The 13,876-nt window shown below is 45.9% G+C and overlaps 1 protein-coding gene across 1 annotated transcript; it reads left to right on the top strand.

Moving 5' to 3' along the window:
• Positions 1 to 3,023: 3,023 nt before the first annotated feature.
• On the top strand, positions 3,024 to 9,470 carry LOC124692296 (chaperone protein ClpC1, chloroplastic-like). The gene is made up of 10 exons (XM_047225635.1): positions 3,024 to 3,154; positions 3,778 to 4,352; positions 5,178 to 5,293; positions 5,372 to 5,494; positions 5,571 to 5,756; positions 5,969 to 6,184; positions 6,400 to 6,617; positions 7,297 to 7,372; positions 7,451 to 7,540; positions 7,938 to 9,470. The coding sequence occupies exons 2-10, from the start codon at positions 3,806 to 3,808 to the stop codon at positions 9,114 to 9,116; spliced, it is 2,751 nt and encodes a 916-aa protein (XP_047081591.1). The 5' UTR covers positions 3,024 to 3,154; positions 3,778 to 3,805; the 3' UTR covers positions 9,117 to 9,470.
• Positions 9,471 to 13,876: the final 4,406 nt, after the last annotated feature.

The raw sequence follows: 13,876 nt of genomic DNA, 5'->3' as shown, positions 1-13,876 counted from the left end.
CACACTTCGAAATATGTTTTGTTGGTACAGGGAGCATACGCACCCAAGAGCCGAACTGAATTTCCGGTTTAGAATTGCCTTGTTGAGTACAAGGGAACCTATCAAGTCCAGACTAGTGCAATTAAAAGGAGTAAACAAGCTATTTAGAAAAGTTCAGAAATTTTCCGAATCTTGCAGACTTTTTTTTGATCACATGCAAGTTCCATGTCTCCAATTTTCACTAAATCTGAAGTAGTAGTCAAAAAAAATACCAAGCTTAACAAATAAATAATCATTCTATTGTAAAAGTGCCACTGACTTGCAATCAATGGTCTCCTCGAAATAGGCTTTCGCCCCGCTTTATAAATAAAGCCGCAACGGCCGAACCGATACAAGGTGGAGAGGAGAACCTCTTACAAAGCAGATCAAAGAAAAACAAAAAAGAGCACAGAGACCCCAAAGTTGCACGAGACCGAGTCAAAACGGGGCTCCACAACGACGCCCCCAAGAGGGAAAACGACGCATTGCGCCGCCGCCATCGAGACCACGAGGTCAAGGGTTTTCACCCGGAGCCGTACCGCAGGGCGGATACCCACAACGACGCCCCCAAGAGGGTTGCGATACCCGCCGGCACCACCGTCGTTGGCGCCGAGGCGCTGAGCTTTCGCCCGGAAGCATCCACACACCACGCCCGCTAACTCAGCCGCTCGCAGACCCTAAGTTGGGCATCCCAAACACGATCTGGGGGTTGCCGAGGCCAAAGCGCCGCCAACACCAGGATCCCCCACCGTCCGCTCCACGCCATCCTCATGACCGAAGAGATAGACCACCACCACCGCCGCGTTGCCCGCCGAAGAGCCAACCACGCAGTCCACCTTCCAGGGCCGCCGCCCCGGCATCCCCACGAACTTGAGCCCATGGATTAACCAGCACACCGCAGCTCGAATTGGGCAGGGTAGGAAGGCACCATTGACAACAGCCATCAAAGCACACGGCAGCCCAAGGGAGGGGATCCACCCTCCGACACCCGAGGTGCCCGCCGTCCGGACGCAGTAGCACGGTCAATGTGGCCTAAATCAGGCCCGGCCGCCTGCCAGGCCTCGATCACGCCCATTAGCCATGCCACCACACTGCTACGCCTAGGTCACCGTCGCCACCCACCTGCAGAACCGGGCCGGACCAACCCTCGCCACCATCGAACCGCCACGTGCTAGCCAGACACCATGAGCGGCATCGCCGCAACCTCACTCCTCGCAAAACGGCCTTGGCCGAGACCGCGCACCGCCGCCAAGAAGCACCCTCGCCACGACGCCCGGGGACAGAGCCGCGCCGTTGTCGATGCCGCAATGCCGCCGGTCAAGCCGGACACTTTGTTGGCATCGAAGAACTCGCCGCCGAGCTCGAGCAAGAACCTCACCTCGGCTCTCCCGGACAGAAGATGGACCGCGCATCCGTATTGCCGAGGACCGCCGGATCTGGGCCCGCCTGGCCCGGCTCGGCACCGGCGGCGGTGCAACCTGGGAGGAGCCCTGCCGGCGCTGGCCACCTCCACGGCCCTCCTGGCCCTGGACGCGACGCCTGGCCCAGATCGGGGCCCGCCTGGCCCAAACCTGGGCCGCCGCCGCCAACAGCTTCCTCCACCGTCGCCCTCCGCCGCCGCCCTCGGCCATACCCTGCGCCAGCCCGCACCTCCGCCGAGAACAGCCGCCGCCAAGCCTCACCGTCGCCGCCGGACCGAGCTCCGCAAGCCCCTAGGAGCACCGCCGCCTACCGCGCCTGCCTCGCGCGGGGCCCCGCGCGCGGGTAAGAAGGTCCCGCCGCCGCCAGCACCGCGCGGGCTTTGCCCGGCGGCCCTCGCCGGCGGCGGCGGAGGAGGAGGGAGGGGGGAGGTCGAGGCTCGCGCGTGCTAGGGTTTGCCCCTGGCGTCGCCCACGGGAGCGACGCGCAGGAGCGGTGCGAGGTCAAGGTAACCAGTTCATGAAATCCCATAAATCCATGTTTTCGCAATCAGTGGTCTTACACGATAGCAAGTTAGCTAGCTAACATTTTTACGGCGTCCATTGTACTTCGGACATTTGTGTACACTCGTGTTAGCTAATATGTATGCCTTACATTGTAAGGTCAGAGCAAATAGGAACAAAGTAGCTATATGTCAGCATGTTAGATTATATTGTAGAACCCAAGTTTATCCAGTGATTGACCAAGTAATACCCTGGTACTAATTAAGTATAGCATTTCAGACCAAGCCAGGTTAATCAAGAAAAGAAACATCACACGGTAATAACTAAGTTTAGTCAGTACACAATAATGACTTTGCTGCCCTGAGAAAGAATTCTCAATAAGAGGAAACTACAATTCTTTTACTGAAGTTTTTACAGACTAGTGCGTTTGAACTCACAAAGGCGACATATTGTTCCATAGAGAGAGAGGTGGCGGCGCGGCATGCAATAGAGAGCGAGAGAGAAAAGGGGGCTTACCGGAGGATGTAAACCGGAGTACCGCCACGGCAGGAGGTGGCGGCGCTGGTCCGACTGCAAGAATGGCAGCGATCTAGTGTGGATCGGCTAGGCGAGATCCATCCCCTCCCGCAGTTCTTGCCGCCTCTCCCGCCCCTCCTGCGGTATTCGTCGTTGCTCCGCTCGCCGCCGCTCCGCTTGTCGCCGGTTGCTGCAGCTAGGTAGGGTTTGGACGGGGACGGGGACGAGGACGGGGATAATACGCGAGGGCAGGGAATGGATTTAGTTCGCGGCAAAAATGAATCGAAATCGAGAATGAACGAGGATGTACGAAAATTTAATGGGCCAAAACTCTTCTACTCATCTGGTCCGGTTTAATTGACGCAGAGATAATACGTACATAAGATGTTCTCTATTCACACCTCGCGTCAATTTTATCCAACTACTAAAGGGAGTACCAAATAGGCTATCGGGGATGGATGGGATTCGGGGATGGTTCGGAATAATACTCGCCCATCCTCGAAAGCAAACGAGCCCTTTAGAAAGTGGGGAAAATAAAGTGAAAGGGAGTGCCTGCGGTGACTGACGTAACGCAGCCGACTCCTCTTATCTCTTTCTCCTTGCCCCCTGTGTATAAACTCCATATCTTCTTCCTCCTGAAGCCTCCCCGCCCCGAGCTCCCCCCCTTCCCCTAGGGTTTGCCCCGCCCCATAAGCAAGGTATCAGATCGCCCAACCCATCCTCTCTCCCTGCACTCTCTACTCTGATTCGTGTGTCCTTAAGGCATCTTTCTCGCGAGTTCCACCTTGAATTTTATCCATTTCTGCGGTTCCTCCCATCCGTAATCCTTGCAGCCTGTTATCCCGTGGCGTACCTGGTGATTTGAATTCGAAGGTGGTGTTTCCGCAGTAGATATTAAGTTGGCTGCTCTCATTTCCCCCGAATTTTCTTGGGGATAGATTATTCTCGTTATTTTGTGGTACGACGACCTACTACCCTTTTGATTGGGATTGGATTGATTACTGGGTCTTTTAGCCGGCCGTTTGTCTTTGCTATTAGGGTTTGGGGATGCCATTTTCTCAGTGGATTCAAAGTGCCTTGTTATCCTTAGTGCTTGTGTAGCAATAAGCTGAATTGATATACATGGAAGAAACTATGATGCTGTTTTATTATGCAATTTTGCTGCTGCGTCAATTTGGGCTTCCTTGAGTGTGGCTTTGATAGATAACTTTCTCACCTTACAGGGTGCTGTTTACTTGCTGTTATTCAATACAATATCTATCTTAGCTGCACCCATGATCCATTTTGGTATTTTGTTTGTGCTTACCATTTACATTTTCAGGTCTTGGTAAAAGGGTAGCTTGGGGGACATGGAGGGGGCTCTGGTTCAGTCAGCAATTGTTCCTACCGTATATAACAACTGCGCTCAGGTCCGGGGGCGTGCCAGGGCGACAGCAGTACGTAGTATGAGGACACAGACTATGACCCTTGGAGGTTTCCAAGGACTGCGGAGGGCAAACTTTCTGGACACAAAATCTGTGGTTAGGCGTGATTTTGGCTCTATTGTGGCAAGTCAGCTTGCACGTCCAAGAGGAAAGGGGTCTAGGATGGTTGTCCGTGCCATGTTTGAGCGCTTCACAGAGAAGGCAATCAAGGTTATTATGCTCGCTCAAGAGGAAGCGAGACGTCTAGGCCACAATTTCGTCGGAACAGAGCAGATCCTGCTTGGACTTATTGGTGAGGGTACAGGCATTGCCGCTAAGGTTCTGAAGTCAATGGGCATCAATCTTAAGGATGCTCGCGTGGAAGTTGAGAAGATTATTGGCCGGGGCAGTGGGTTTGTCGCTGTTGAGATTCCTTTTACACCCCGCGCAAAGCGTGTACTGGAGCTGTCACTTGAAGAAGCTCGTCAGCTTGGTATTAACCTTCTTATAGCCCATATGTTATTTTTCGTGCTTTATGTGAACACTGCAAGTTGTCTATAATTCTTTCAACCACGTTACTCTAAATGGTGTTTTTTTTTGTATTCCTATCACTTCAACTACATTTAATACCACTATCGACCAAAACATGATTTTCTCTGCCCACATGAAGTTCTTCTTTGTGGTTAGGATATACTTTGGTAAAGTCATATGATTTTTTATAAAAAAAGTGGCCGTAACAGGAAGAAACCATCAGTGCTGTTAATGATAGAGGTAATTGTGTGTACACGCCGCAAATGCGAGCATGGAGGCTCGAACGCGGGCGCGCTGGGACCTATCAGCAGATCGCTGCCACCGGGCTACGCCTCGGTCCCCAGTCATCAGAAAATGACTACTACCTTGGTTCCAAAATAAGTGTCCCAAATTTTTCTAGATTCGCATGTATCTACACACTAAAACACGTCTAGATACATGCGAATCTAGAAAAATCTGTGATACTTACTTTGGAATGGAGGGAGTAGTTCAGAATCACATACTATAGTAAAAAAGGTTATGCATTTCAAAATGACTCATATTTTTTAGGTTGGGAAAAGATGTCAGCGTGCTTAAGTCATTTTGAAGGTAGGGTTGAAGTTCGCTATGTGATATACTTCCATATATGGCCACCACATATCCATTTCATGCTGCATTTGCTTGTATATTGGCACAAGATGTGAAACCACGGAGAACCAACGGTAGACATACATATGCCATGTTATATGCTAGTTATCCATAATAATGCTTGAGTGCTAGCTGCTAACCATGGTTCTTCATTGTTCAGGGCATAATTACATAGGATCTGAACACTTGCTCCTAGGCCTGCTTCGTGAAGGTGAAGGTGTGGCTGCCCGAGTGCTAGAAAGCCTCGGCGCTGATCCAAACAACATCCGTACACAGGCAATCCTCTTACCTTTGCCTTCCATTTTAGATGTTTCAAGTTGCACTATGAATGACATAATATGACCTGCTGTGCAGGTCATAAGAATGGTTGGTGAAAGCACAGAAGCTGTTGGTGCTGGTGTTGGTGGTGGAAGCAGTGGTCAAAAAATGCCTACACTTGAGGAATATGGTACTAATTTGACAAAGCTAGCTGAAGAGGTAATTTTTCGTTTCTCATTGCTGAGCTTCTTTGCTGCATTAGATTGGATGTGAATCTGTTCTAGTTCTTTTGCAGGGTAAACTAGATCCAGTTGTTGGCAGGCAAGACCAAATTGAGCGTGTCACCCAAATATTAGGCAGGCGAACAAAGAACAACCCTTGCCTAATTGGAGAGCCTGGTGTTGGCAAAACTGCTATTGCAGAGGGTCTTGCACAACGTATTACCAATGGGGATGTTCCAGAAACGATTGAAGGAAAAAAGGTAGTGTACAACCATCGATTTTTTTTGTATTGTTTTGGTTCTTCTGCTGTCTAAATAAGCTGGTATGTCCAAATCATTGCGCTCATTATCTGATAGGTGTTCTGACGGTTTTGATAGTGCATGATATATTAATACATCTATTCCTAATTTCCCATGGTATATATCTTGGTAATGTTCCACGAAATTGATGTTTTGTTGTTTTGACTATCTAGGTTATTACACTTGATATGGGGCTCCTTGTTGCTGGTACCAAATATCGTGGAGAGTTTGAAGAAAGGCTGAAGAAGCTTATGGAGGAAATTAAGCAAAGTGATGATATTATTCTCTTCATTGATGAAGTGCACACTTTGATTGGAGCTGGTGCAGCTGAGGGTGCGATTGATGCAGCCAACATCTTGAAACCGGCTCTTGCAAGAGGTGAACTGCAGGTAAGAACAAAAGAAAGTTTGTAAACCCTTTTCTGTTTATCCTGCTCCCTTCTCTTGGTTGTGTATATAAGATTTCGTAAAAAAACCTTGTCCAGGGTGAACCTGACATGTTTATGCAGATTGTATTCAAGTTGAGTGGCAACTATGATAGATATAATCAATTCACATATCTATATTTTACTTTCTCCATAGTGGTTGATGTTTTCTTTTTTCAGTGTATCGGTGCCACAACGCTAGATGAGTACAGAAAGCATATTGAGAAGGATCCGGCACTGGAAAGAAGATTTCAGCCAGTCAAGGTTCCAGAACCAACTGTTGATGAAACCATACAAATTTTGAGAGGTCTTCGTGAGAGATATGAGCTTCACCATAAGCTGCAATACACAGATGATGCTCTTATTGCTGCTGCGAAGTTGTCGTATCAGTACATCAGGTTTGCACTAGTTCAATATCTCGCTCGTCCGATGAGTGCTTATAATGTTTCAGCACTCAAAGTTTGTCCCATCTCACTATAACTTGATTTGAGGTTCCACATGTCCTGAACTGTTTAGGGAAATTTAGTTTTACTCAATGTTTTTGGCTAGTAATGTAATGTTGCAGTAATTTCTGAATGATGATTTCTGCATTTCGTAAACCCATGCTTGTTTTATTAATTAATCCATGTAAGACTGAAAATTGTAAGAAGTTCAGAGAATGGAAGTTAGTAGAACATTGTGTATGATAAATGCGATAAAACATATTTCAGTCAGCTCTTACCTGGATATCAACCAACTCATCGAATTTGTTAATTATTCTGCCATCTCTTGGCTGTTTGAAATCTGAGATCAGCTACTAGAATTGAAAAATATTAATCTCAATAATATGCGACAAATTGTGTTCTTCTTAAGTACTGCAGATAGTTCTATCCCCAATGCAGAAAAGAAATAATGTTAGTGTGCAGTGGACATGGAGGCTAATATTAGGTTCACAGCCTAGTGGTTATACTGAGATTTCTAGTTTCTGTGCTGCTAACTTGGATACATGCTGCCTTGACTCCGAGTCGAGAATACATATAACATTGAACAAGAGCTTCCAATGTTTTCCTAAGTTATTAAATTGTTATCACCATACAGTGATCGCTTCCTGCCTGACAAAGCTATCGACCTGATTGATGAAGCTGGATCACGTGTCAGGCTTAGGCATGCTCAGGTATCAGCACACAGCTAACTGTTACCCATTTTGACATATGGTGTTGCTTTCCTATCTAAGTCTGGAAATGTGTCACAGCTCCCTGACGAAGCCAAAGAATTGGACAAAGAACTTCGCCAGGTTACCAAGGATAAGAATGAGGCAGTACGTGGCCAAGATTTTGAGAAGGTACCTGTCTTGCAATTATGCTCTGACTCTGAGTTAATGTGCTATGATAACATTTGATGCTACCTCTGTTCCAAGTAGATGATGTTTTTCAAAGTGTGCAGTCAATTTTCTCTATCTTGAACAACTAATAGAATCTATTTAGGTTTGTTAGGTACAAAATTATCATTAGATTATCCTGAAAATAGTCCACAATATGTTTAGATTATGCTTTATGTGCATGTTGGAGATAATGCAAAGTGGAGAACTTCATTTATTTTGGAACGAGTGTGCATGGCAAAGAAGCCCCTCCCAGATTGATCATTTTTTCCCTTTGATCTTGCAACTTCGAAGGGTCGTCACTCACCAGTATTTCATTCTGATAAATTCCTGCCACTACTCACCAGTATAATTTTGACAGGCTGGGGAATTAAGAGACAAAGAAATGGAACTGAAGGCACAGATCACAGCCATAATTGACAAGAGCAAGGAAATGGTTAAGGCAGAGACTGAGTCTGGTGAAGTTGGTCCTTTGGTCACGGAGGCAGATATCCAGCACATTGTCTCCTCTTGGACTGGAATACCTGTCGAAAAGGTCTCCTCTGATGAATCTGACCGTCTGCTGAAGATGGAGGAAACACTGCATCAACGTGTCATTGGCCAGGATGAGGCTGTCAAAGCTATTAGCCGTGCAATTCGACGAGCCCGTGTTGGCCTCAAGAACCCAAACAGACCTATTGCTAGCTTTATATTCTCTGGACCAACTGGTGTTGGTAAATCAGAACTGGCTAAAACTTTGGCATCATACTACTTTGGCTCTGAGGAAGCCATGGTCCGGCTTGACATGAGTGAGTTCATGGAGAGACATACTGTCTCCAAACTAATTGGGTCGCCACCCGGATATGTTGGCTATACTGAGGGTGGTCAATTAACCGAAGCAGTTCGTCGTCGCCCTTACACAGTAGTTCTCTTTGATGAGATTGAAAAGGCACATCCAGATGTGTTCAACATGATGCTTCAGATACTGGAAGATGGAAGATTGACTGACAGCAAGGGGCGGACAGTTGATTTCAAGAATACACTATTGATCATGACATCAAATGTTGGAAGCAGTGTCATCGAGAAGGGAGGCCGCAAGATCGGATTTGACCTTGATTACGACGAGAAGGACACAAGCTACAACAGGATCAAGAGTCTGGTGACTGAGGAGCTGAAGCAGTACTTCCGGCCTGAGTTCTTGAACAGATTAGATGAGATGATTGTTTTCCGTCAGCTGACAAAGCTGGAGGTGAAGGAAATTGCAGACATTATGCTGAAAGAAGTGTTTGACAGGCTGAAGCTAAAAGAAATCGACCTTCAAGTGACCGAAAGATTCAGAGATAGGGTGGTGGATGAAGGCTACAACCCGAGCTATGGTGCCAGACCACTACGGCGTGCTATCATGAGGCTGTTGGAAGACAGCCTGGCAGAAAAGATGTTGGCCGGTGAGGTTAAAGAAGGTGATTCCGCTATTGTCGATGTCGATTCAGAAGGCAAAGTTATAGTTCTCAATGGTGGCAGCGGGGTCTCAGAGCCGCTGACTCCCATTTTGAGCACCTAATCATGGAGAATATGACTCCAAAATCCAGTCTCACCTCAAGCTGTGGCGTGGAGCTGACACCTCTCTTCCATTTAGGTGGTGTCTGTGTACTCAGATCTTGTTGCAAGGCAGGCAGTAGAAACTTCCGCATAGCTCACAGAGACAACACGCCTAGATGTTTAGTTTCTTTGCTTTGGAAAGAAACCTGGAAGCTTTATTTTTGTTTCTAGTATATGGGGCCCTTCCAGGTTTGAGCTTGTTGCAGCAAGATATCGTTAGGAACTGTTGTTTTGTGAAGGGTTTGAATCCCTGCTGCTGTCCTCATGGACGAATGACTAGAAAAATCTTCAATAATGATGTCCCAAGCATCGGATACCTCCGTCCCGGTTTACAGGCCTACGTGTATCCCAAAATTGTTATTTAACCAATATAATATAAGATATACACTACAAAAATTATATCACTAAAAAGTACAACATCTACATTCTTGAATCCCTACTGCTGCCCTTTGATGGACGCTAGAAGATCTTCAATCACGATAGCTGTTTCTGGGAATACATAGATCCAGTCTTGGATACGTATAAAGGATACTCTTGTATTTGATGCGTCTTTTATTACGCATCGATCGATCCATGGGAATGTAGTTCGATAATCTCTCTAGCCTCTTGCCCTCTTCCTTAAGTACTGTCGAAATGGCCTGGATAACCCTTCTTGCTATTATTATATGATCAAATCTATAATATCTAAATAGGAGCAACCCACTAAGCGATTTCTCTCAACATGCAAGCTATCCACCTAATCATACATGCCACATCAGCAAAAACTGCTCCTAATGCGTCCAAGTCATCAACGGTTAATGGTCAGCGATGCATGCATGCTCCAAATCATCATCAATTAATGGTCAGTGCTAGCTCGATGCATGCACCCTTTGATGCAAATCAAGCTATTCCTCTTCCTAGTGGGTTCATTAATCACTGAGGCTCTTTTTACAAATCCCATTCGGATGACATACTTTAGTCCACACGTTTTCATTTCCCAACCGTAACCAGCAAAGACACAACTCATATCCAGCACAAACGTCGCTAGCAGTAACTCTTTCTCCAATATAATCTCCACCAATCTTCCATTTTCCCTCTTCTTCCTAATCCAAATTTCAGTCCGTCTCTTCATGCCCCAAATCACCAATGGTGCTGCCAATTGATTTCGCTGCTCGGGATCCTGGCATCAAACCCATGAGCCGAATCTGCTATCACCGAGATGAGGAACCCATTCAATTTTTTCTTTCGGGAGCTTTGGCTCGTGGTTATCCTGGCATTTGTTGTATCGGATCTCTTCCTAGGCTGCCGAGTTCACTCGCCGGTGGTGACCGCTGACCGCATCAGGAGAAAGTCAAGACTATGGTAATGAACTTACCATGGTCTCGAGGGGAGGAGGGAGATGGAGAAGATCAAAGTGGGACGAATGTCACAAATGATTCTTTCATGGTCTAGGGCCGTTCTTTTCAGGTATGTGTACATAGTATTCAAAGTCCTAATGCTTTTGCAGTCTAATTATATGTTGCAGGAGAAGAACCTACAAATGACTCGATTAGTGAGTATCCGAACTACCTACCTGTCCATACCTGTCCATTTTTCCTTTCGTTGTTACCTCGCCCGGCCAAAATCTATTCGAGCAGAGGTAATTACTTCAAAAGATTTGTGATGAGAGTTTTGTTCGTTTTAAATATGTACTGCAGCCGTGTGCAAGTTGTTTTTCTCCATCAGTGAGTTATTCTACCTCAATCTTAATTCCCAATATGTCTTTATACTTGCGTTCAGATTATTTGTTAGCGACTGATAGTTTAAAATGAGCAGTAGGCCATGCAATAAAAAGATAAAACTAAGCATGTGTGCAATGCCGATCTTCAGCTTCAGAATTCTATTTTATAGGTTTGAAATTACTTATGTTTCTCCTTATTACATTTATTCCGTGCATAGTTCTCTGCCCATTTTATTCATAAACTCTAATTTGGTTACTGTACATACAAAATTAACTTTGGGTGCTGTTGAATTTCTGTATACATATATACAAGAATAATATATCATTTTAAAATTTGTGCATTTGGCATGGCATGTTTGCCATTCTTGATTTATGTTTTCTTGCATCGCTATGAGTTTGACAGATCACCTACTTATTTAGCACGTATTTCCCATCTACAATGAAAATGAATTATGATTTGAGACATTTTGTTTGGTCTGTTTAGCTTATAAAGCATTTGGGAAGAGAGGGAAGAATCTTATATCTACCTAGGTACAATGAAAACTATTTATCTTGAAAACGAGTAGGTACAACAATAAGTGAAAAACTTTTGGGGGTTGTATCTTTGACTTTGTTGGATGGGCGATATATGAACCACAATGTTACTTTGTGATATACATGTAATACATACACATTTTTATGATTTTTTTTCAAAATTTTGTTCTCGGAAAATCAATCACAACATGGTCCCGCAGCAACGCGCGGGGTATCATCTAGTTAATAGAATTTCGGATACCATGAAGCGATCTGTCGCACCTAACCATTCATTGCAGGAAAACACGATTTTATTCTTGCTCTTCTTTTTTCTCTCTCTCTTTATTAATTTTCCCCATTATTCAGTTTCCTCATACAACATTGCCCACTACACTGAAATACGATGAACCAAACGCGCCATAGGTCTGCATGAATCCGTTCCAAGTAACTATTTTGAGAATTTTGGCACCTCGAATCGAATGTGCCCAATACGCCATCACGAGAATCTCCTTGGCTCCTTTGGGATTGATACTATGGGAACTATGGATGTGTGGTCGGCCAGAGAAGAGGAAGAAGGAGGGGCTCCGGTGGCTCAGATCTAGGTAGCTAAAACAGGTAAAGTAAAAGACATGGCAAAGATAAAATTAGGGTTTTATTATGTGTGCCACCTAGCCTCCCTCTCCCACCCTTTTATACAACAAGGGCAGGACCACGCATTGTTCAGAATCTCCATTATTACAGTCCTTAAACATGCTTAGCGGGAAAACGAGTTTGAAATTAGAGCGGCCACTTGTGATCGTTGGATCTGCTTGGCGAAGCTTGGACCATTGGATAGCTGACGAAACTGTCTTCTGATCGGCAACAACGTAGAATTCCTGACAGTGCCCCCCCCTGAAGACAAGACCTCAGGGCTTCAACACTAGGAACGTTCGCGTGATGAAGTCCGCATCTTCCCACGTCGCTTCGTGGACCTCCAATCTGTCCCAGTGGATGAGCCATTGTGGTACCGCAACATCGTAATCACCATATTTTCTTGGTACATGTCAATGTTGGAGAATAGACAGAGGGAAAACTTTGAGCTTACCAGTTGGTGTTACCAGTGGAAGACGTGGGTTGGGGATTGCATTGGTGCCAATGTGCTTCTTCAGCTGATTCACATGAAACACATCATGAAGGAGAGTGCCCTCTGGCAGTTGGAGCTTGTATGCACGCTTGCCCACGGTTTGGATGATCTTGAAAGGGCCATACCAGCGTGGTGCTAGTTTGAGAGGAGCACCAGTACCCAGTGCATGTTCCCTGTGGTTCTGCATTTTCAGATATACCATGTCTCCCGGTAAAAAGGACCTTGGGGTCCTGTTTTGATCAGCATACTTTTTCATGGTTTTCTGTGATTTTGCTAGGTTTTGTTGAAGCAAGGTGATCATCTTCTCCTTTTGTCTCAAAATCTCTTGTGCTTCAGGAAACAATGTGGACAGAGTTTGCAACTCAGTAAGTATTGGTGGTGGATATTCATACAACGCCTCAAAGGGTGACATTTTGATTGCAGTATGATAACTACTGTTGTACCAGAATTCAGCTGCAGGTAACTGTTGCTGTCAAAAACCCACCGGCGAGTAGCGACGGACAACACCGTAGAGCCGGGAGGCTCCCAGGACTGCGGTGGACCCTGGTCCCTCGGGCGACGGCCCGCAATGCCTTCTGGCACACGTCCTGGTGCTTACGAGGGCGTGCCACCTGACCTATACCAGGTCGGGAAGGTGATGGATTGCTTCGACTAGTTTCCTGCATGGCAAACACGTAAACATTAAATACGAGCCCCGATCGGCTCTTAGGTTGCCCTGTGGATCGGCTCAAAGAGCCGATTGCCCCATGGTTTATGTTAGATTTATGATGACATGGGGATCATGCTATATCGATATCAAGCTAAACTAATCTACGATAGTTTGGGGTTTTCACCGCATAATCGGAACATCCTACACGTAGTTGAGCCTAGCAGATACGTAAGATGATGGAAAACCAGCCCTTAAGAGGCCTAAAAACCAACATGAAGTTTATCCCCGGAACAATCCCTTTAGGGCTTAATAAAGCACACCTTACGCACTACCGGATCGTTCAACCCGTTTATAAGGCCTAACCATACGGATATCAAACCTATCCTTGAAGAACAAGGAGCAACTATAACAGATTAGATCTACTAGATAAAGAACAAGCATGATGCCGCCCTTACACCTAAGATAGGTGTAAGGGAAGCTAGATATCGAGGGGCAGCGTAGCTGAACAAGTGTATCGTGAAACCATCGACATCAGCCCCAAAACACCTAAGATAAGGGTGTTGCTCGCCATCAAAAAGGCTTCAGCACGAGCAACACCAATAACGAATAAAGCGATCTTGCCTAGATCGCAAGATGCGATCTAGGCAGCATGATGCTTACCGGGAGAAACCCTCGAAACAAGGGGTGGCGATGCGCCTAGATTGATTTGTTGTGAACGTGATCGTCCTCCTTTCTCAA

Source organism: Lolium rigidum, chromosome 2, assembly GCF_022539505.1.
Source record: "Lolium rigidum isolate FL_2022 chromosome 2, APGP_CSIRO_Lrig_0.1, whole genome shotgun sequence".
Taxonomy (NCBI): Eukaryota; Viridiplantae; Streptophyta; class Magnoliopsida; order Poales; family Poaceae; genus Lolium; species Lolium rigidum.
This window is presented reverse-complemented; position numbering and strand designations above follow the sequence as displayed.